Here is a 25,313-nt window from a genome sequence, read left to right as displayed (position 1 = left end):
TATTCAGAACTGCAACAACTATAGGGGTATCAAGCTGTTGAGTCACACTATGAAGGTTTGGGAGAGGGTGTTGGAGAAGAGAGTGAGGACAGATGTATCTATCTCTGAGAACCAGTTCGGATTTATGCCAAGGACGGTCAACTACAGAAGCCATTCACCTTGTGAGACGATTGGTGGAGCAGTATAGGGAGAGGAAAAAGGACCTGTACATGGTGTTCATTGACCTTGAGAAGGCTTGTGACAAAGTCCCAATGGAGGTTCTATGGAGATAATTGGAGTTTAGAGGAGCTCCGATAACGTACATTAGGGTGATTAAGGACATATATGAAGGTGCTAGACGCGGGTGAGGACTGCAGGAAGAGACTCAGAACATTTTGCTGTGGAGATGGGGTTGCATCAGGCATCAGCCCTTAGCCCGTTTTTGTTTGCTCTAGCGTTGGATGTGCTGACACGACACATACAAGGGAGGGGGCCATGGTGTATGTTATTTGCTGACGACATAGTACTGATTGACGAGACACGAGGGGTGTTAACGCTAAGTTGGAGGTTTGGAGACAGACGCTGGAGTCCAAAGGTTTCAAGTTGAATAGATCAAAAATTGAATACTTGGAATGCAAGTTCAGTGATGAGAGGCATGAAAAAAAAGTGGAAGTAAAGGTTGATACTCAATCCATTCCCACAAGAGATAGTTTTAAGTATCTTAGGTCCACAATCCAAGGCAATGGAGAGATTCACGAGGATGTTACTTATAGTATTGGAGCAGGTTGGATGAGATGGAGGCTAGCTTTAAGGGTTTTATGCGATAAGAATGTGCCACCTAGACTTAAAGGCAAGTTTTACAAGGTGGTGGTTAGACCGGCTATATTTTATGGAGATGAGTGTTGGCCCGTCAAGAAGTCCCATGTCCAGAAGATGAGCGTAGATGAAATGAGGATGTTGAGATAGATGTGTGGACATACAAGGAAAGACAAGATCAGGAAAGACAAGATAGGGAATTGAGGTTGCGTTGGTTTGGGCATGTGAGAAGGAGAGATATAGATACCCCGGTTAGCAGGTGTGAGAGGTTGACCATGGCAGGCTTGAAGAAGGGCAGGGGTAGTCCAAATAAGTATTGGGGAGAGTTGATTAGGCAGGACATGTCTGTACTTCACCTAACCGAGGACATGACTAGCGATAAGAAGATGTGGAGATCGAGGATTAAGGTGGTGGGTTGACAGGTAGTTGTGAGTTTCTCCTAGGTTTACCAGTAGTACTAGTATTATTCTTGTTGTTGGTTGAAAGTTACTTCCTTCTAGTTTGTTATTATATCTGGTACTTAGCAACCACATCTATTATTTTTGAAAATTGCTACTAGAAATAGTTGCTCCCTGATTATTACTATTTGATGCTACTCTTTCTTCCTTTTATTGGAAATTGTTACTCCCTGATTGTTACTATCCGATGCTACTTTTTCTCCTCTTTTTTCTTATCGTCTTTTGTCTCCCTCTTTCTCCCCCCTCCCCCCCTCCCTTTTCTTCCTTGACATCTTTTCTTGAGCCGAGGGTCTATCGAAAATAACCTTTCTACCTCTCCAAGTAGGGGTAAGGTCTGTGTACACACTACCCTACCTAGATCCCCCGCCCCCACCTATGAAATTATACTGTGTATGTTGTTGTTGTTGTTGTTATGTAATTGTAGATTTTGTGTTTGCAAAGGTGAAGAAGTGTTTGATTAAAGGGTAATGGACATACCTTTGTATGCCGAGACAATCAAACATATTTTTTTTAATAAAAATTCTTTCTTTGTTATCCTTTTTATTATTACTAAAATAATTTAATCTTGTAGAGTTAATTAATTTTAATTTCATGACAAGATATAAATCTATAATCTAAGTAGGAAACTATAACTAATTCGTTGACACACCTTTGATTTTATTATTGTTAGTTAAATATTTTATAGCCGATCATAAATTTAAAACCAATTACTTAAATTAAATTAAATTAAATTATCTTAGTAAAAGTAAAAATAAAATAAAATGACTTTTTTGTGAAAAATTATGTTTGATTCTCTAGGTATTCAATAGTATGTCCATTACCCTTTAATTAAATATATCTTCTATAAATTTTATGTACCAAAATAAAAAAACACATTCTAATAAATACTACTACTAATTATCATTCACTATTATGATATTCTTTAACTCAATATCAAATGTTAGAAATACTTTCAAAATGGTATTTAACAATTGCACGTTAGATATACACAATTTAATAGTGTTATTATAATTTTTAAAAATTTTATACTTTTTGATATGGGATACACGTGCAAAGCGCGTATCCTAAAACTAGCCTCAATTGAATATGCCGATTCACAACTTTTTGACACATTATTTCATAGTTCTTTTGTTTATTAATAGTAGGATACCATATTCTTCTTGTTCACTAAATATACCATACCAATTTGAACATGTAACTACACTCTAAATATAAAACACCAAACTAGGAAACCATTCATCAAACACCAAAAACTATAAGATATAGATCATATATCATATTCTTGTTGTTCACTAAATATACTATACCAATTTGAACACAGAACTAAACTCTAAGTATAAAGCACCAAAATAGGAAACCATTCATCAAAATCAGTTATCAACCACCCAAAAACTAAGATATAGAGCTAGGAATTTCATCGAAAACTAACAACCTCCTCATCCTTATGGATTTGGTTTTGCCTCATCCTTCTTCAAGTAAGCTTCCTTTGCCTTCTCCTCATCCTCCCTTATGGGTTTGACCCATACGTTTTAAGATACTATATAATATCAATTGAACCATAAGTGATTCAAGATCCAATCAGGGCAATTCTTTTCTTTTGATTGGAGGGTTCAAATTAAAAAGAACATTTGATAAAAGATTTTCAAAGATTCAATTTTTATCCAAAAGTTGAATTCCCAAATTGGAAATTCACAGAGGCTGGAAATCGCCTCACCATTGAACCATTATTTCTACTTCACCTCAGAATAGCCAAACCACTTCGCCTCCACCAAACAAGTGGCTTATATCTATTACACTAGTTGTTGGTCTATTCGTTGGAGGCGAAACAAAACCACTAATCTGACTATTTTTGGCCGGCCAAAAGTGTTTTTGGCAAAAAAAAAAAAAAAAAAAAAAAAAAAATTGGCCCCAAAAAAAAGAACGAACAACCATGAAACACGGGAGGTGTCTAATACCATCTTCCGGTCAAAAGAATTTCTTATCCGGTCTTCTATTTTTGCATATCAAAATCAAGAGTCAACAGTATAATATTTGCAATCTCCATTTAATAATATTAGTATTCATAAGGGGGTATATTATATCAATTTGATGATTCGTGTATACTAGAAAAAAAAAATAGGGCAAGGAATACAGTTGTTTTCTAGCTATAAACTACATAAAACATTCAAGTATGTGGGTATTTGATAAGTATATATTATATATATTTTTAGGTATATATTATATTAAATAAACAAATACTCTATTTATGGATATGACTTTTTGTTCAATGTTTGTACAAATTATTAATATATATTGCAGGAAAAGAAAAGTAAAAGAGAAGAAAGAAGAGTGTTCAAGCATAGACATAAAAAAGGCCAAAGATGGCATCCCCAATCCAAGGATGTCATCCTCAATTCTAAGGATGTCATCCGTGGGAAAGAGGCACGTGGAAGAAATTAATTCAAGAGTTAGGGACGTCATCCTCAATCCAAGGATGACATCCCTAAGAATTTTAGGGGCATAATTTCTTATTAATAGACATGACTTTTATGTGGAAAAGGAGAACCCTTCTTGTGCAAAGGACTCCAACTTTAATATTGTCTTCGTTTTAGTTTTAAAAGTTATTTATTTATCCTAGGAATAATATTTTTTCTCCTTTATCTTTTCTCCGTAATAGAGTAATTTTCTTTGGTTGGGATATTAAATGAAGCTATAAAAGTGTTATAATAATTATCTTAATTTTATTATTTTTTTATGTTGAGATTTTCTCTATCATCTTTATACACCAAGGTATTTGATAATGATTATATCTATTATTTTATATAATTATATTCACTTACCAAAATTTTTATCTTGTTATTTTATTTCTTATTCGGGAGAAGAGAAAGATTTAATAAACAAGTTTATTGATTTATCAACGGCTAATCGAAAGAGGCTTTTTCTCACTTGGTGCACTCAACTAAGATAATTTTTGTTTGAAACTATTGCATTAATTAGTTAACTACACTAATCGAAAGAGGTGTTATTAGTCAATTATTATTTAATATCACTAATTGTCAATAAATTAATAACACTAAGCGTGAGCGGTGCTATTTACATATTGTTGTTAAGTGGAGTGATTTCTTAGAATATAGGTGGTCATTCTTTAAATAAGGTCTCTGTTTCACTGTTAATTGATTGACTACACTAATCAAAAAAGGTGTTATTAATTGATTACTTTTATGTGATTTAGTTGAATTAGAAATGAGCAATCATTTCATTAAATAGAGAAATAAATAATACTAGAATTTTGATCTTATTATAATGGTTTTATCTTGTTGATTCACAATATCCCAACCTCTATCTTTTATTATAAAACTAAAATATTTATTGCTTTTATTTTACCTTTTTTTTCAACAACTTTCTCTTTACCAATTTGATTCTCTCAATTAGTGACAAAGACAATACAAATCTGTAGCCTATGTGGTTCTAATCTCCGTGGAACGATATCTTAAACTTTATTATAATTTGACAAAGTACGAACAGAAAATCATATACGCCCAGAGCTCGTCAAAATTTTGGCGTCGTTGCTGGAGATTGGTAAACATCCACTTCAGATTAATTGTCTTACTACTACTTTGACATTTTTTCCCCAACCTTTTCAAGTCTTTTGTTTTCTAGTACCTGAAAAGTGATAGGGAGCAATATTAAAAAAAATTATACAAAAAAAAGGGATCCTGAAGGTCAACTCATTCCACATACTTTCAAAATGAATTTCAACCAACCAAGTAAACTACTTGTTGAGTTAGTAAAAGAATATTGTCATAAGGGATGATATGTGACTGTCGTAGAGGCAGCCACCAAAGCTTTGAATATCAAACAAGTAACACATTCTCCTATGCGGATTCTAGGAGAATGAATGACCTTGAAGAATTAATTAATAAAATCATTCAAAGGTCCCCTACTTGTGAATATTATGGTGAAAGTCACCTCATTCATGAATGCCAATTAGGTAATTCTTATTCTTTTGATTTATCTAATGAACAATCTAATGTTGTTTCTACTTCTTACAGGCTTACTGATTCTAGTGAATATGACTGCAATCCGGAGTGCAACCAATATTCACAAGAGAATCAAAATATTGAGAGTGAATCACCTCGAGAGAGAATTTAAACTTTCAAAAAAGTTGTGCATAAGTTCATAGAAAATACCGATGAAAAATATGCACATAATCATAAAGTCATTACAAATCTAACAATAAAAGTAAATCAATTAGTAAGTATGGCAATCTCCTTAAATTTTTGTGGAAGCTTTTAAATGAAACTACGTCTTGTGAGGATGGACAAATTAATCAAAAAATTGAGCTTTGTGAGAAAAAATCTACCACTCAGGGTGAAAATTCCGTTCCAATTGAGAAGGTTAACAATAAAGGTTTGGTTGAATATAATTCAATAGGTAATGAATGCTTACTCCAATTTTTTTATTCACATAAATTGATTAAGTTGGAAGAAACTAAGAATGAAGAGGTCGTCATACGCACAAACCAAATTTTCAATGACCATCATTTTTCAATTTCTTTTAATTATTATGGCTTTGTGGATTTCATTATTGGAGACTTTCAGGAAAATGCATGCAATGATCCTCGTAAAAATGCAAAATAGAGTTAAGGATTACCATGTATAAATATTTGCTCGCTCGAGACAAGCCCGAGAAAGAGCATGATGTGAGATTTTTTTTTTGTGATGTTCTTGGTCAAGTGCACTCCAAGATGAACCTCAAGGAGCGAAAAAGAAAGAGTGATTCAGAATTGGGGTTGGAGTTCACTAGCTCCAGAAAAAGAAAAAAAAATCATTCAGGGGAGCCCCATTACCTACAATAGTTAAGTATGGGGTAGAGGAATATATATTTGTGTATGTTTATATTTTTTAGTATAACTTCTTTTTATACATTTTCATGGATTTCTTTGTTCAGTTCTTTACCATGGTCGTAATATTTTGAACTGAACTTGATTTTCTTAGAATGAGATTTTGGAAAAAGGGATTTAATTGAGTATCAACCATGTGTTATATAAATATCTTTTCAATCTCATATTTATTTATTGGTGATTAAAATTATAATGTTTGTTGATCCCAAGTATATTGTATTGTCAAGTTATGTTGCCAAGTTCTCCTGCTTATTCGAAAATCTAGAACTTGTCTTGAATATGGTCTGAGGCGAAATTCTAGGTAGATTTTTGAGTTGAGAAATGAAAGTAGGCCTTCCTTGTTGAACCATTACCTAAATTAACCTGCCTTAATTATATTTATCCCTTGTCGGCCTCCTTGAGCCTAAATAAATTATCCCTTATTTTCTTAATAGCCAAACTCTAACCCTTCGCCTATTTTTATTATCACATATATTTGTTCACCCTATTTCCTTTATGGCGCTTTAAAAATGTAAAAAACCAAGTGTGAGGGAGTTGTGGTGGAAGGAAGAGATGAAAAGATGATTGTTGGGTTTACTAATCTTTTGAGAATGTTGTCATGTGACTTGAAGAAAATAAATTGTTGCTTGTAAAAGGAAAAAAAAAAAGATGAAAAATGTTATAGCAACAAAGAAATTTTGACAACTGCAAAAAAAAAAGGGTAAACAAGAAAAACAATGAAAGACTTGAGAAAGGAAAGACAATGAAAAGAAAGGAAGGTTAATTTGTTTTAGAAAGAAGGAAGACAATGATGCTTAATTGTTAAATATTATGGTGTTTATAAGGGATTTTAATCACTTTTGTCCATATGGGTCCTACCTATCCTTAAATTCACATTGCAACCTTATAAAAGTCCTACATGATGTCAACTCAAAGACTCCTACATTAATGGGGAACCACATGATAGTCAAGCTTACGGAAATTTTTAGAAGCTTGAGATACTTCTCTGTTGAGAAAGAGTGAATTTCTCAATGTCCTTCTTTGTTTTGTATCGACATATTGCGATTTATGGACATCTCTCTTTATTTGGTGAGACACGCTTGGGATTAGAAAATATTATAATTTTGGTTTTCAATAAATGAACATGAGTACAATTAAAGATTATTTGAACCCGTAGCTTGATCTTGGTTATATTTTTGTTTGCAGCCACTATCAGGGGTAGGGGCCGGGATCGAGGTAGGAGCCGAGGCAGAGGTAGAGCTCAGCCTAGAGCACGCGTAGCAGCACCTACTGTGGAGCCTCGGATTGATCATGAAGAGGAGATCCCAGCTCAGACCGCACCAGTCGAATCCGCTCAGGTCCCGGAGGAATTTATAGTCACTCCCGTGCCTCAGGACGCTCTAGTCCTCTTAGTGGGACTCATGGAGAGCGTGGCCCAGACCGATGCATTTCCGGTGGCACCGGCTGCCTCTCAGGCTTGGGCAGAAGCATAGACTCCCGTCACTCACACTCTAGAGTAGATGTCTCTCATATATCAGAGTCAAGCAGTTCCTCCAATTGGGGTAGTTCAGCCTATTGTTGCTACACATATCGGGGAAAGGCCTGCGATGTCTTCTCAGGATTGATGAGGTTAGATTAGTTCACAAAGCTCTTCCCTATTCATTTTAGTGGTGCCTCTTCTGAGCACAAGATTATTTGGACTGTTTCCACGTGGTGTTGCGCAATATAGGTATTGTTGAGTCCAATGGAGTAGACTTTGAGTGTTTCAGATGAACGATTCTACCAAGAGATGGTGGCAGGATTATGTGCGGAGCAGACCAGCAGGTTCACCGCCACACACTTGCGATCAGTTTTTGCAGTTATTTTTGGAGAAGTTCATTCCCTTTACTTTGAGAGAGGAGTACAATTGGCAGTTTGAGCGCCTTTAACAGGGTAGCATGACCGTTATGAGACCCAATTTGTAGACCTAGCTTGCCATGCGGTTATCTTACTCCCCACTGAGAGGGAGAGAGTGAGGAGATTCTGTAATGACCCGACTTGTCATTTTAAGAATTAACGCCCCGTTCAATGACTTAAGGTCTCGAACAACTTCGTAATAAATATTATGACCCGCGAGTGCGGTCGAGTTTGATTTTTCGGAAGATTCAGAATTAATCAAAAGAAACAATCCTTAATTTGAAGCTTAAATGGAAAGAGTTGACCGGAGAGTTGACTTTTGAGCAAACGAATTCGGAATAGAATTTTGATGATTCAATAGCTCCGTATGGTGATTTTGGACTTAGGAGCGTGTCTGAAAAATTATTTGGAGGTCCGTAGTGGAATTAGGCTTGAAATGCCGAAAGTTAAATTTTGGAAAAGTTTGACCGGGGATTAACTTTTTGATATCGAGGTCGGAATATGATTCTGGAAATTGGAATAAGTCCGTTATGTCATTTATGACTTGTGTACAAAATTTGAAGTCATTCCGAATTGATTTGATGTGTTTCGGCACAAGATATAGAATTTGAAAGTTTAAAGTTCATAGATTTTGATTTGAGGTGCGATTCATCATTTTGATGTTGTCTGATGTGATTTAAGAATTTTACTAAATTTGTATGATATTTTAGGACTTGATGGTATATTTGGTTGAGGTCTCAGGGTGCCTCGGGTGAGTTCAGATGCTTAACAGATCGAATTTGGATTTGGAGGAGGAGCTGAAGCAGCTGGGCATCTGGTATGATCGCACCTGCGCGAAAAAGGGCCGCAGGTGCGAGCTTGCGGATGCGAGGAATTAGTCGCAGAATCAAAAATACATGGGCTGGCCAGGCACCGCGGGTGCAAAAATTTTTTCCCCGGGTGCGAAGCCGCAGGCGCGAAGAAATCATCGCAGGTGTGGACACCGCAGGCGCGAGAGTTTTGTCGCGGGTGCGAAGACCGTAGGTGCGAAGAAATCATCGCAGGCACGACATCGCGAGCGCGAGAGATTCTCCGCGGGTGCGAAGACTGCAGGTGCGAAAACCCCCGGGCAATACAAAAACATAGGGGTTCCGAGCTTTTGCCATTTTTGGGCATTTCAAGCTCGGATTGGGCGGTTTTTGAGCAATGTTTTCACGGAAAAACTTGAGGTAAGTCCCTTGTGATCATTTTTACTCCATAATATTGAATTATCATCGAATAATCTGATTAGATTACATGTTTTTAGGTGTAAATCGGGGGTTTGAACTTAGAGATTTGAAAACGAAAATTTAAGATTTGGAGGTCGAGTTGTTATTGGAATTCGATAAAATTGGTATGGTTGAACTTGTATCGGAATGGGTGTTCGGATTTCATAAAAATTATGTCGGATTCCGTGGGGCGGGCCCTGCGTTGACTTTTGTTGACTTTTTGAAATAAATTTTTAAGTCGACGTATTATTATCCGGAATTATTTACGATAAATTTTAATGAAGTTATACAATTAATTTGGATAGATTTGAGCGGTCCAGAGGTCAATTCAAGCAAGAAGGCGATTTTGAAATATCAGTATAACTTCAAAAAAAAAAAGCTAAGTGTCTTGCTTAATCTCGAGTGGGGGAATTACCCCTTAGGCATCGAGTCTTATATGTCATTTGTGAAATATGCAAAAAGCCGTGTACGCGAGGTGACGAGTACGTACTCGGGCTTATATGTGAACAATTCATTGAGTTAAAGTCTTGGGCAAATTGTGCAGTAATTTGGATAATTTTTAGTATTTATTAAATCATTTATTTGTCATGCCTAAATCGTTGTTGTTGAATTTGTTTTTATATTATAACTTGATGTGATTGCTACTGGAAAATTTATGTAATTTCGTGAGTATTGTTGGTTTGATATTTCTTGAAAATTAAATTTCAATATGAATTTTCCCTATGCAAATAATTAATTAAGCAAGGTTAAGAAGAAGTATTAATATAATTATCTAAATTTAGATTAATGAAGGCTTTGCTTTATGCTGAGTAATTTCTATCTCTATTGATTATTTTTGGGTGTTATACACATTATGTGGGACCTTCGGTTATTTATTGTGAAATTAATTGAATTGGTTGTATCTTTAAAATATTTATTGTGGCCATTGGGCAAATTGATATATGAATTGATTTTATTATGTTCTCGTAATAATTTTCCGTATAAATTATTGTGTTGTGCGAGTTATTATTTTGGGGGAGATAAATGTGGCATTTCACCGTTGATATTATTTGGATATAAGGGTGTCATTTCATTGTTGTTTTCTTTGTTAGAATATTGTCTGGACGGAGCGATAATGGTGGCTATAGGAGCGATAAGGGTGGCAATAGGAGCGATAAAGGTGGCTATTGATATTGTCTGGAAGAAGTAATAAGGTGGCTATAGGAGTTAAAAGAGTGGCAATAGGAGTGATAAAGGTGGCTATTGTCAGGGACGATATGTGATGATGTAGAGTTGTAATGTTAGTGATTTTCATGTGATGTTGTGATTTTCTTGTGTTTATTTTTATACCTTGTGCAATTTATCTTGTTGTTGGTAAATTGATAACAATATGATTTATGTTGAAATTGAGAGCATGTGGCTATTGCCAGGCGAATTATAAAATAAAATGTAGGCACGAGGTGCCGTGAGTATATAATGGAGATATTGGCACGTGAATTATTAGTGCAGTTGTGATATGAAATGTGGGCATGTGGTACTGTGATTAAATGATAATAATATTGGCACGTGAACTGTCTGTGCAGCTGTGATATGAAAAGTAGGCACGAGGTGCCGGAGAAATATGATAATTTAATTATGGGCACGAAGTGCCGTGGAAATATAAAAATGGGCTGAGACCCGTGTTTACGAAAAATATGAAAATGGGTTGAGACCCGTATTTTTTATGATTATGAAATGAGGTGTCATATGGTGACTTTTTAATTGAAAGAATTATATTCAAAATATTTATTTGGAAGGATTTTTATTCAAAAAGAATTATATGAGATAATTGTATTTGAAAGATATTTATTTGACGAAATTATATTTGAAAAAGAGTTTTATTCATAAGAATTATATGTGAACGATATTTAATGGAAGAACTTGATTTAATTGGGTATACTTATATATATGAATTTGTTGAACGATATTAATGGTGTTTTTGTTGCCCTGTTATGTATATCACTGGTTGATTTGTGTTGCCTTTATTATTATTATTTGCTTTCTATTATTCTTGTATATCATATTGCACAGGTTTTTAGACTAGTGAGTGTCTTGACTGTACCTCGTCTCTACTTCACTGAGGTTAGTCTTGATACTTACTGGGTACCGACCGTGGTGTACTCATACTACACTTCTGCACATTTTTGTGCAGAACCAGGTATTGGAGATATCGGACTTGAGCAGAGTTAAAGCGGGATCGTAAGGATTCAAGGTAGAGCTGCTTGGCCGTCGCAGTCCCTTGGAGTCTTTTCATTCCATTGTACTGTTAATTTGTAATCAAACATAATTGTATATTCGGTCCTCGTGATCATCCCATGTATTCAGTTAGAGTTCATGACTCAGTACTACCAGTCTTGGGAGATTGTATATTCATATTTGTTCCGCTATTAGTTTTGATTACTTGTTAAATTTTTTTTTAAAAATGGCTTCAAAATGTAATTGAAATCGGCTTACCTAGTTTTAGAGACTAGGTGTCATCACGACGCCTGTGGTGGGATTTTGGGTCGTGATAGATTCATTGATGGACTTACTTTCGGTATCAGGTTACAGATGGCCAGGAGACCAGAGATGATATTTCTTTCCAGAGAGCCGTAGAGATTGCTAGAAGGATCGAGACGATTCGTTGTCAGGGTAGAGAGGCGATATCTGAGAAGAGGCCTCGTCATTTGGTGGTTTCAGTGGTGCCTCGTCTGGAGGCAGAGGTCATTTTCCAACTTCGAATCATATACGCTTAGAGCTTGTCATTTTCTAACTTTAATCTGCTCCCTTCACACATCGTGAAGTGTAATATAAAAACAAATATACTCTTGCTCTCATGAAAATTAGAATAGAAATATAATTATATTTCCTTCTTTTCTATCAAGGTTATGGGGATGATATCCAACATCTTTGGGTTCCACTCCTCTTAGCTTTTTGAATTTTTCTTTTTTCAATCATAAAGGGAAAAATTTACATTTTATCACACCGTGGGTGCGACTAACTTCCCATAAGGTAATTGTATAATTTTTCAAGGTGAGAGAGCTCATTTTTCTTTTTACTAGAGATTCAATAAGGTGACTTGGAACACCAAAACGCAATTCTAAATGGCGATTCCGATTTAATAAAATAATTCATTTTCAAAATGATATTTTAATTGAAAAAACTTTTTTAACTTAATCTATCACACGGGGGTTGGAGAAAAAAAGGAGTGTGACAACAATCACTATATTATACACACACATTGAAAGAATCTCGCACCTTAGTTTTTACATTTATGTATAATATGTCACATTCGATTAACTAATATAGAACATAGAGAGAAATTATATTTTGGATTGATATATATTACAAAGTAACAAAATATTTGAATAATTATTTTTAGAACTTCTAAATAGTTGATATAACCTCTCTTAGTAATAATTAATTATTTTTAGGCCAAATACCTATGCGGTCTTTAAACTTGGCTTCGGTTTTCTTTTTGATATTTCAACTAAGGTTAGTACCTATTGAGCACTCTTAACTTATTTGAGAGTGTATCGATTAAACACAAAGTATGACATGGCAAAAACAAGTGTTTATCACTTTTTCTAAGCGCGTGAACCGGTACCAAAACCATATCTTTTATTTTTTTTAATTATTAAAAACACATTTTTAAACCTGAAATGACCTCACGAAATAACACCGTGAATCACCAATACGTGAACCCAAAACGCCATAACCACCAGCTTCAATGTCTTCCTCTGTCCTTAAAAAAGCACAACTATCTTCAATAAATACAAAACATATATAGCTGCACCACCAACTTTACCAATATTCGACCATCGTCGCACCTCACCTTCACTAAAAAATCTCATATACACAGAGAAAATTACCATTAACACAGAACATGAACCTCCCTTTCAGATTTTTTAATTTCATCAAACATAAACAAATAAGTCAAAGGTACACACAACGATGTTAAACAATTCACATGCTTTCCCTCAATAAAATTTATTGAAACTTGAATTTCTCTTAAATTTCAATTAAAAAACAAGATCTTAAATTTTTATCATCACAAAAAAGCTCAAATTATAAAATAATTAAAACCCATAAAGGAAAAGGGGAAGAAAAAGGAAAAGTGAAAAAGAGAGAGAGAGAAAATCCCCAAAAATTTGAGAATTCATTTACGTTCTCAAAGGGAAAAAGAACCATAGATTTGGAAAAAAATTCAATATATTTGAGTAAGTCCTCTTGTCTTTCTCTATGTTTGCCTTGCCTAAGTATTAGATTGGCATCGTTCTCTAGTGGAGTTCTTCTATTAGGATGATTTTAGGTGGAAAGACATCATTGATGGTAGCTACAATCGAAAGTGACCGAGTGATTTTTATTTGTCAAAGAATGGTGAAGGAGGAGCAACTGGGAAGCGAAGGACGGAGAGATGATGGAACCGCTTAGGTGGGGATGGGCTTTATGTGGAAATAATTTTTTTTTTTCTTAAGATTATTTGGACCCAAATACGACGTGTTTTTGTCTTATTTGTCACTTTGCCACCTCATCCGCGTGTGACTAACACACACTTTATTTTTTTGACTGATAGTAAATGAGTTATTTAATAGGTACACTTTCAACTAAGTTTGAGTACTCAATAGGTACTGTTCTTAGTTGAAGTATCAAAATGGAAACTGAAGCCAAATTAAGAGGTCGTATAGGTATTTGACCTTATTTTTAATATTTTTTTAAAGTTTAATAGATAAAAAGGTAAAATATTTAGTCAAACCTAAAGATCTTTTAAGCCAAAGTCATAAATTGAGTTTTTAATTGTTTTGGTTTAAAATTAGTTAAATAAGCCAAAAAAAATACTTTTAAGCTAAACCAAAAGCCCTACTATTAAGAATCAATGATAGCATAGTTGAAAAGTTTAATTGTTTTTAACCCCGGGAAAAAATTAATCTAATAGAGAAAAAAACAAGAGATTTTTAACCAAAATTGTCATTAAGTATAAGGGTAGGGTTAATAGCACTTTTGGTTCCTCGGTTATTAACGAAATTCCCTTGACTGAGTAAAAGAACGCTACCATTAGAAGCAGGGTTCATGTTGGAGACTCTTCTACCCAATCACACATATGAAAGAACCGTTAGTCCCCGCTTGTAATTATGTTAAATGGACTAAATCTGTTCTATTTTAGCAAATGTAGAGGACGATATGTGGTCAAGTGTTTATTTAAAGGACAATAATGAACTTAGCCTCAAACCTAAAGAATAATTTTGATATAAATAACATCAAATTTAAAAATTCAAATTCTCTGTACTTAGAGTCTGCGATCATACACATCTGTGCGTTCCCAAATGCCTCCATGTACAACGACGCATGAATGAGTAGACATGCTTGGTTTATCAAGCTTGGCCTTGACACTAGTCCTGTTTACGCTACTAAGCTCATCGCTGACTGTGTTATATCTGGAATCCCCAACTCCATTAGCATTGCCCACCAAGTGTTCGACCAAGTGCCTCAAAAAGACACACCCTTATGGACCTCTATCATCTCAGCCTATGCTCGCTCCAATCAACCCCACAAGGCCCTTCATCTCTTCTCCTGCATGCTCCATCAATCTCAATCCAATCCAGATGCTCGGCCCAATCACTTCGTCTTCACAGCTGTGGCTCGCGCCATTGCTTCTGCTCCACAGTACCTGTCTTTGGGGCAAACCTTGCATGCCCACATCGTAAAGTCTGGATATGTTCCTGGAAATATCATCGTTGAGACTGCCTTTGTGGATTTGTATATGAAATGTGGGGTTGCTGAATGTGCCCGGAAGTTGTTTGATGAAATGTCCAATAGAAATTTGGTGACCTGGAACGCTATGATTTCTGGGTATGTTCAGAATGGACAGGAATGTCAAGGATTAGAGTTGTTTTATAGAATGAAGTGCAGAGAACTTTACGTGCCCGATGAGTACAGCGTTGCGACCATTTTATCTGGCTGTGCGTACGTACAAGATCTACTTTTGGGTGTGCAAGTTCATGGTTATGCATTTGTTCGTGGGTTTGAGTCGAGTTGTAGAAATTCTCTTGCTAACATGTACTTTTATTGCGGTAGACTTGCATCGGCTGAGAAAGTTTTTGTTGGATTGGAAAGGAATCTTGTTTCGAAGCTTGTGAAGATAAGGGGTTATGTATTTAATCACATGTATGCTGATGTCGTTAAGTACATTTTGTCAATGGAGAATGCTGTTGAAATTTTTGTTGCAGATCAGACTATTTTCGTGCCTCTGCTAACTACTTGTGCTAAGATGCATTTGCTCAATGTTGGGAAGCAAATCCATGGCCTCTTTATCACTTTGGTGGATTCATATAGCACTGCTGATTCATTAAAAGAGAGCAGAGTGATTATTAGTAGTGCACTCATGGACATGTACAGCAAGTGCAGTGATATTGGTAAAGCTCAAAAAGTTTTTGAAAGTTGGCTACCTGAACAACACGTTCCACTGTGGAATTCATTGTTGTCTGGTTATATTCATAATGAATTCATTGAAGATGCTAAGGCACTCTTTGAGAATATGCCCGAGAAAACTATTGTTTCTTGGACTAGCATGATGACAGGGTATGTGCAAAAGGATTTGCCCCAAGAAGGCTTAAATTTATTGGCTAAGATGTATTCTGGAAAAGAAGGATCTATACTAGAAGGAAACTGCTTGACCTTTGTGGTGGCTCTTGAGGCATGTACTCATCTAACTGATTTGAACAAAGGAAAGCAAATACATGCGAAAATTATTAGAGCGTTACCAGATGCGTATGACAATGTGGCTGTTGGTACAGCTTTAGTTGATATGTATTCAAAATCAGGTAATTTGTGTTACACACTACGACTTTTTGATGCAATGGAAGAGAAAAATGTTGTTTCATGGACTTCTGCAATCATGGGATTTGCTGTTCATGGATTTGCCTCCCAAGCCCTTGAACTCTTTCAGCGTATGGTAAACATGGGGATTATGCCCAATGAAGTGACATTTATTGCAGTATTAACTGCTTGTAGTCATTGTGGGTTGGTTGATGAGGGAATGCAATACTTTACGCAAATGAGGAAGCGATATGGTTTGATGCCCGAGGAAGAACATTATACATGTCTAATTGATTTATTAGGACGTAATGGAAGGCTTGAGGAAGCATGGAATTTGGTGGAGGGAATGGAAGAGAACTATCTAAGTGATGGGAGATCTACTGGTGCCATTTGGGCCGCACTTCTAGGGGCCTGTCAGTTGCATGGAAACGTCGAAATTGGAAAGAAGGTAGCTGGAAAGATGATGGAAAGGGAGAAACAGATTTCTACTGCTTTCGTTGCGCTATCTAATGTTTATGCAGCGGCTGGGATGTGGAATGAAGTGTATGGAGTGAGAGAGAGTTGGAGAAAAGAAGGTCATGCCGATGGAGAGCCTGGTCTTAGCCGTATATGTGCACAACCTTAGTTGATACATAGTTCTTAAAGTTCTTAGACAGTTTTTGTTGTCCTTTTATTTAATTGGTGAGGCATTAGTGTTTTACAATGAGCAAAATTATTTCGAGGTGCAACATTTCCTTGTAAAATGCGAAAACCTGTGGGTGCTTCCTTTTGGATTATTTGCACGGTATGGTTTTCCTGAGGCCACTTAAATTATGTCCCCCTGTAGTTCAGTGTGCTAAATTTTGGATTTAAAAGTTATCTAGCTCATTGGTGTAACAGGGCGCTGAATTTAAGGAGTGTCCTCAAGAAGGGCCATTTGTGCAAATGCCCCTTCCTTTTTATGACTTGTTCGAGTTCTGCTTACATGTTGATGGGCTCCTTGAAGCTTGTCCCAGGCGTTTAAGTGGGGGAAGTGTACAGATAGCCACTGATTAGAGATGTCTTTATTTTTTAGCCACTGTTTTAAATGTATTTACTCTTTAGCCAGTGCTTAATAAATTTTTACCCGCCGGACAAAAATACCCTTGTGCTAGACATAGGTGTTGTGTAAATATTAAGGACATGGTGTCCTTAACTTCATGAATGTTGTGTAAATATTTAGGACAAAGTGTCCTGTATTTGCACCTTCTGCTGCTAAACTTTAGGAGATCATGTCCTTAACTTCATATGTGCAGTGTAAATGTTAAGGACATGGTGTCCTTAACTTCATGTGTGCAATGTAAATATTAAGGACATAATATCATTAACTTGTATTTGCAACTTCTGTTGTTAAACTTTAGGACTTCATGTCCTTAACTTCATATATATAGTGTAAATGTTAAGGACATGGTGTCCTTAACTTCATGCATGCAATGTAAATATTAAAGACATAATGTCCTTAACTTGTATTTGCACCTCATGTTGTTAAACTTTAGGACATCATGTCCTTAACTTCATATGTGTAGTGTAAATATTAAGGACGTGGTGTCCTTAACTTCATGTGTTCATTGTAAATGTTAAGGACATAATGTCCTTAACTTCATGAGTGATGTGTAAATATTAAGGACAAAGTGTCCTATATTTGCACCTTCTGCTGATAAACTTTAGGACATCATGCCCTTAACTTCATATGTGTAGTGTAAATGTTAAGGACATGGTGTCCTTAACTTCATGTGTGTAATATAAATGTTAATGACATAATATCATTAACTTGTATTTGCAACTTCTGTTGTTAAACTTTAGGGCATCATATCCTTAACTTCATATGTATAGTGTAAATGTTAAGGACATGGTGTTCTTAACTTCATGAGTGATGTATAAATATTAAGGACATGGTGTCCTTAACTTCATATGTGCAATGTAAATGTTAAGGACATGGTGTCCTTAACTTCATGTGTGCAATGTAAATGTTAAGGACATATTGTCCTTAACTTCATGAGTGATGTATAAATATTAAAGGCATAGTGTCCTTAACTTCATATGTGTTGTGTAAATGTTAAGGACATGGTGTCCTTAACTTCATGTGTGCAATGTAAATGTCAAGGACATAATATCATTAACTTGTATTTGCAACTTCTGTTGTTAAACTTTAGGACATCATGTCCTTAACTTCATATGTGCAATGTAAATATTAAGGACATGATGTCCTTAACTTCATATGTGCAGTGTAAATGTTAAGGACATGGTGTCCTTAACTTCATGCATGCAATGTAAATGTTAAGGACATAATATCATTAACTTGTATTTGCAACTTCTGTTGTTAAACTTTAGGACATCATGTCCTTAACTTCATATGTGCATTGTAAATGTTAAGGACGCGGTGTCCTTAACTTCATGTGTGCAATGTAAATATTACGGACATAGTGTCCTTAATATTTTACACATCACTCATGAAGTTAAGGACATCATGTCCTTAATATTTACACATCACTCATGAAGAAAGGGTAAAAAAGACTTTTCGTATCAATTTTAATAGAGTAGTGGCTATTTTTGCTCAACATTAAAAACACTGGCTAAAAAGTAAATACCACTTAAAAAAGTGGCTATACCATGCCATTTCTACCGTTTAAGTTGTATAATAGTATTTTTGTTTACCCTTAAATCGGATAACAATTACATTTGTACGCGGGTTTAAGGATATGTGGATTGATTCAATACAAATAATCAAGAATATTAGATAAACGAGTTAAAGACAAAATGGATGATCAAACCAGTTGTAATGCTACGTCCTAGCCTGAACCTAGGTTGAACGGTAGTTTGCCCTCGATCAGACCCATGGTTCGAACCCAATCGTGAATGAGGAACAAAACAGCTAAGTGAGAACTTTTGCAGTAGCTAGAAAGCGGAAAATGAATTTTTATTGCCTTGGTTCGCGTGTTACAATGTGTGTCTCAAAAGAAAAAATCTCCCTTTTATATAGTAAGAAAGTTTCATCCCTAGTACAAGTCTAAAAAAGGTAAAAATCTTCCTTTCTCGTTAATTACTGATCTGTAACCGACGGCGTCGTGATATCCGATCAGGTACGAATATTACGGCCCTTTATCCGTCGTGTGTAACCATTTACCGTATTTTTCGAGGTTTTAGAACTCTTTCTAGGTCCGAGGAGCGTCTCTTTATCACGCCCGGTATGAACACATCGTTCTTCTTTCGTGGGTCTCGATACGAAAGGTTCCGGGCCTCAATTTCAGTTTCGTGCGTTTATGTCCTTCTTCCGTTTTCTTCACCGGGAAATGAGGATATGCTCTATCCCCGATTCTACCCGTATACAACTTTTATTTGCAATTCTTTTGTTTAATCTTAGCTTAGAAATATGAAAAATAAATACATTTTCATATTTTAGTGCCTTCGACATGTTGTTATCAATTGAACATTATTGGGTCAGCTATTTGACATATTATTTCATAGACCCGTATTTCTGTTGTTTATTGATAGTGATCGTAAACAAATGCAATGCCTGCTTACCTAGAAATCCGAAATGTTATACTCCTATTACTTATGCTACTGCTAAAGGAAGCCATGCTTAGTTCTTCCTTTAGCAATGAATAAGCAACTGAGGCCAATACGTGACCAAGTTCAACTTGAGGTTCAATAGGCAAGGATACACTGAGTAATTTCTACTAGAATGTAATTTAGTTACAATGTTTGTAACTCTAGATATCTCACCTTGAATCAATTCAAATTTCAGATCAAGAAACTGGCGAATTGACATTTTTCGTGCTTTGGTACGAGTTGATTTTCCTTTTCCTCCCCAAATCGCCTCTTTCTAACAAGGAATAAAAAGAAAATTCAGAGAGAAGCCAGTATATACTATATGTACCGGAAGATATTAAATGGTAAAAAGTTATTCGTACATGGTGTTTATATCAAATCACATTAATTTAACATGGTTAAGTAATGAATTAAGGTAAAAATATGTATTAATTAAATATAGTTTAGTGATAAGAGTGACATGTCTAGACATATGTCATGTATTCATTTGATTGGTATAAACATCGAGGGTACTAATTTTTTAATCATTTTTCAAGTATGCGACCTTAGAAAACACAGTGATATAATGTGACAAAATAAAACTTTAGGTCCGCGCCAAATTCGTTCTCAAGTTTGTCTTTTCACCAAATATCTCTTCAAATTCTCCCAACCATTATATCACCCATATTCTGCGGGAAGTTCAACGGAAAACATCTCCCAACATTTCTCCTTCTCTGCTAAAAATAGCTCCTTCCTAATTAGCCAAACCGTTTCGTAGGTTTTCTCTTTTTAGACAGCCTTAATTAGCTATCCTTAGCCATAATAGGTATCTTTATATACACCATATTTACATTCACAGATCCAGAAAATTTCTAAAGGTGTTTACAGTTCTCATTCTTTTGATGCTATCAAGATTGAGTTCTTAGAAGTTGGCCTAGACATTTGTTAGATTTTGCAGATCAAACTTTTAGCTCTTTATAGAAGGCAAATAGCTCTTAAGGATTGCCTAAATCAATTTATAGCATCAAGATTATAGAATTTGTTTTTACCCTTTTCTTTTTTAGAAAATTTAAAGCCATTCCTGCAAAGGATTGATTAAAAAACATGGGTTGTTTTTCATGTTTTTCGTCGAATGAAAAGAAGGTATTCAAAAGAATACACAGCAACAAAAGAGAAACATCTGCAGCTGCTGTTGCTAATCACAGGGAAAGTCTCCAACAATGTGCACAATATTCTTTATCGAGGCCAAAATCACAGCAAGAGCTGCGTTCTCATTCTCATTCTCAGCGTCCACAACTTCCCTCTGGTAAGGTTGTCGCAATTTCTTGGGTATGACCATATGAAATGTTTCATTAAAATGATAACTTTAAAACAGCATTTTGGTGACTTTAAAAAACATATGAAAATTTTCGATTGTTTTATAATCGAAAAATTCCCGAGGATCAGCTAGCGTACTGTTCTAAATTTGGTGTTAATGGCCCACTCATCTATAATTATCGACTTAAATACAATGCTTTTAGTCCACTGCAAGGTTCCAATTACGCCTAGCTAGAGGCGAAACCAGTATTTGAAGTTTATGAATTCGGGATTCTAGTCATTTTAAGTTACTGGGTTCTAATTTAATAATTTGTAGATATTCAATGGATTTTGCAAGACAAATACAGGGTTTGAACCAAAGTTATTGGGTTTGACCGAACCCATATTCGAAAGGCTAGCTCCGCCCCTGCGCCTAACCCACATATCACGGGCTGTGTTCTTGCCATTGAAAGACTGGGGGACTGTTCTTCCCAACTTTTATAACAACAAAACAGTAAAAGAGAGGGGGGCTATTGTAGACCTAAAATAAATAAGTGATCTCTCTCTCTGGTAGTATAAAGTTTTAGATAAGATGTTCACACAATTCGATATGGTAATAAAGCAGTAGAGGTCTCGAGTTGGAGTTTTAATGTACCTGTCAATAAAATACTTTCAGTGAGTAGATATGTTAAGAGTGTTACCTCTAGCAACTTCAGCTTTCAGAGGAGAGATTCATACATTTTAGTAGAAGCACTGTGGGGATAGGGTGCATTGAGCGGCCGTTCAAGTATTTTAGCTGGTGCTTTGCTTTCCTAATACATAAATCTTCTAACTTTGTCCGCAGAAAGTACTAGAAAGGTGGCAGCAGAAGCCACACACCAAAAGGCTTCTAACAAAGGCGACGGCCAGAACAACATTGCAGCTCAAACTTTCACCTTCAGGGAACTGGCAACAGCTACAAAGAATTTCCGAGCAGAATGTCTGATAGGTGAAGGTGGATTTGGACGTGTTTACAAAGGTCTCCTGAACAAAACTGGACAGGTGCTCAAGGCTTAAGAAAATTCTGCCATCTTTTCTGTACATAGATAGCATTTTGCCCTGAAATTGTACTAATCATCACTTCATTTTCTTCAGATTGTAGCAGTTAAACAGCTCGACCGTAATGGATTGCAAGGAAACCGAGAATTCCTAGTAGAGGTGTTGATGTTGAGCCTTCTGCACCATCCAAATCTTGTAAATTTAATTGGGTATTGCGCTGATGGAGATCAAAGACTTCTGGTCTATGAGTACATGCCATTGGGATCATTGGAGGATCATCTGCTTGGTAATTGTTTTCGTTAGCTTTCTCACGTTACCTGCATTTGTGAAAATAGCCGACTTATTTCCCTTCTATATTCACGATCTGTTAACTCTGCATACTGAAGCAACACATTGAAAATTGTCAAACTAATGGAGAATCATATCTATGCATTTCTTCAGATATTGAACCAGATAAAATTCCACTAGATTGGTTCACAAGGATGAAAATATCATTACATGCTGCCAGGGGACTAGAATATTTACATCATAAAGCAAATCCGCCTGTTATTTACCGTGACTTGAAGTCCTCCAACATCTTGCTGGATAAGGAATATAATGCAAAACTTTCAGACTTTGGATTAGCCAAGGTTGGACCTACGGGGGATAACACTCATGTTTCTTCAAGAGTAATGGGAACATACGGCTATTGTGCTCCTGAGTACCAACTCACTGGCAAATTGACTATCAAGTCCGATGTCTATAGCTTCGGTGTAGTTTTATTGGAGCTAATTACGGGAAAGAGAGCAGTCGATATCACGAGGAATGGGCATCAGCAGAATTTAGTTACTTGGGTAAGCAAAACATTTCTCCTTCCTTTCTGCTTTGACATAATGAGCATTTTCATTATTAATATTCTATTACTGAAAATAATTTAAGCTAAAAGTTATGCTCTTGTACTTGTTTCAGGCTGAACCAATATTCAAAGACACAAGGAGATACCTTGAACTAGCTGATCCACTTCTTGAAGCAAATTTCCCAAAGAAAAGTTTCAATCAAGCAGTTGCTATTGCTTCGATGTGTTTGCAAGATGATCCAGCAGTACGTCCTCTGATCAGTGATGTGGTCACCGCTCTCAGTACCCTTTCAATAGCACCTGAAGCAGAAGGATTGGCTTCACCATTCGCTTCTCCAACTCGAGCACCATCCACGATGTCAATGTCAACTGAAGACAGTATAATATCTACAAATGAATGCAAGCGAGAAGTTGCAGAAGCCATAGAATGGGGTTCAAATTCAAGGACACAGAATGCAAGGTCACTAGCATCTTGTGGTTCTTCGGTGTGACATCCAATGTTTTCGGCTTATCAGACGAAAATCAGATTAAGCGGTATTAAAGATGATCATGTTGCTTCAGCCCTCCAGAGATGTTGTAAAGTGATGGAGGAATGATCATCTAGTGCTACCACTGTTGGATTCTTTAGGAAAATGAAGTTACATATATGAATAGTACTTTTTATATTGTGTACGTTAACGCAAATTTACAAAATGAACAATTTGTTGACAGCCATTTCAGCAAGGAACTCAAAGGACTGATGTATGCTAGCTAGCAGAATGAAGAATCGTCATGTCATTTGCAGTACTTAATAGGATTTAAGTTATATACAGTGACAACGTAAACACTTGTTACACTATTAGTGTACTTATCATAGATTTTTATCTCTAATTACCTCGTAAATGACCTGATTGTGTTAATATTTTTACACTGTCAGTACAAAGAAACTCTACTTAGTATTGTGCTTTAACTCTAAGAATACAATCATGAGTTGCAGTTCCCATTTTCTCTAAACTAACTCCAATCATTACTCCATTTTTTACTTCAAAAAAAAAATATTCCTTTTTATATTCTTCTCTCTCTTCTATATTATGTTATTATTATTTATTTAAATTTTGTTTTTTATTTCCATTAAACAAATCCTATCTTTTTTTCTTTTTTACATCTTCATCCAATATAATTCATATTTCTTTCTTATAAAACCATTTGAAATAAAATTATTTTATACCATAATTTTTTAAATAATATAATTTGTAAGCAAATATTATACTGATTATAGATATTAATGGATAATTCAAATAAACGTGAAATCATTGAGATACAAGATAATTCAATACTTACCTCCCTACTAAATTATTATGTTATTTAATGTAGTTTCAATTTTTATGTATTTTTAATTTAATGTATTTTCAATTTTAATGTATTTTTATTTTATGTATTTTCAATTTCACTTTTCAATTTTAGCAACATCTTGCATTTTATATTTGCACCTTTCATTTTTGTGATGGTTATATATTTTTTTATACAATTATAACTTATAATAAAATTAACTTACCATTTTACAAAAAATTAATATATGTACGAAAATTAATTTATCAAAATTATACGCCAAAATTAAGATGTAAAATTAATATTATAAAGATATTACGTAAACATAATTAGGTTTATATAATATGATAAATTAAAAGGATTAAATAATAAAAAATAATAAAAAAATAATAGGGAATAGTGATGAAGTGGATGAATTTGGAGTGACACTGATCACTCTCCAAAATGGAGGCAAATTTGCAGCTGGGTTGGAGCAAAATTCCTCAATTTTTGACTCTAAAATGGAGTTTGGATGTGAAAATGGAGGTGGGTTGGAGATGTCTGTTGCAATTTCTGCAGTTCTCACCTTTTTTCTATGGTCAGAAATTCACTACTTTCAATATAAACGAATTCTGAACTGCTTGTTTGATGCTTATTTCCTATGTAGCAAGATGATCAATATTTGTAAAATCTGATTAGTACTACTTGTATCTTGACTATTATATGGCACGCCCATAGATAAAACAAAAGAAATAGGTGATGCCAAAATCATGTATCCTCAGTCTTTGCACTGCTTTATTTGTTTGAGGAAACTTCATTGTAAAAATGCATAGCTATGCAGATTATTTTTCTTGTTTAATACATATTTGTAATACTAGAATATGACATTATGTAACAAAGGGAAGTGGGGATTACCAAGTATATCAAAATTCTTTTACCAAATAAATTTCATTTAGCCAAGGCATGTGCACCTGATTTTCTCATGTTGAAGTCATCAGTATACTGCAAGAGCGTCCTGTCTAAGATTTAAGATAATCGTATACTAACAGCTTGGGGGAAATTGGTAACTTTTCTGATTAATTAGCTGGAATTTGTGTTCCTCTTATCATTTCCAAAGTACATCATCCGAACTAGTATTCTTTTGGGAGCTGTGGAAAACTAGTGGAGTACATAATTGGAATCATGTAAGAAGCTACATAATTTTTCTTTCTTCTTACTCTGCTTAATTAAATAGAACGGAT

At 35.2% G+C, this 25,313-nt stretch overlaps 3 protein-coding genes across 3 annotated transcripts; all 3 read left to right on the top strand.

The window, feature by feature from the left end:
- The first annotated feature begins 92 nt into the window (after positions 1–92).
- Positions 93–945, top strand: LOC142173457 (uncharacterized). The gene is made up of 2 exons (XM_075239051.1): positions 93–257; positions 619–945. Exons 1-2 carry the CDS (start codon positions 93–95, stop codon positions 943–945), a joined length of 492 nt encoding a protein of 163 aa, XP_075095152.1.
- Positions 946–14,604: 13,659 nt separating this feature from the next.
- LOC107759329 (pentatricopeptide repeat-containing protein At3g22690-like) lies at positions 14,605–16,695 on the top strand. The gene has a single exon (XM_016577221.1). The coding sequence runs from the start codon at positions 14,605–14,607 to the stop codon at positions 16,693–16,695; it is 2,091 nt and encodes a 696-aa protein (XP_016432707.1).
- A 3,586-nt stretch (positions 16,696–20,281) lies between these two features.
- LOC107759332 (putative serine/threonine-protein kinase PBL25) lies at positions 20,282–23,625 on the top strand. The gene is made up of 5 exons (XM_016577226.2): positions 20,282–20,922; positions 21,757–21,953; positions 22,047–22,236; positions 22,392–22,783; positions 22,899–23,625. The coding sequence occupies exons 1-5, from the start codon at positions 20,721–20,723 to the stop codon at positions 23,274–23,276; spliced, it is 1,359 nt and encodes a 452-aa protein (XP_016432712.1). The 5' UTR covers positions 20,282–20,720; the 3' UTR covers positions 23,277–23,625.
- Positions 23,626–25,313: the final 1,688 nt, after the last annotated feature.

Source organism: Nicotiana tabacum, chromosome 19 (assembly GCF_000715075.1).
Source record: "Nicotiana tabacum cultivar K326 chromosome 19, ASM71507v2, whole genome shotgun sequence".
In the NCBI taxonomy this organism is placed as follows: domain Eukaryota; kingdom Viridiplantae; phylum Streptophyta; class Magnoliopsida; order Solanales; family Solanaceae; genus Nicotiana; species Nicotiana tabacum.
The sequence above is the reverse complement of the archived record's forward strand: the minus strand, read 5'-3'. Positions and strand labels throughout refer to the sequence as shown.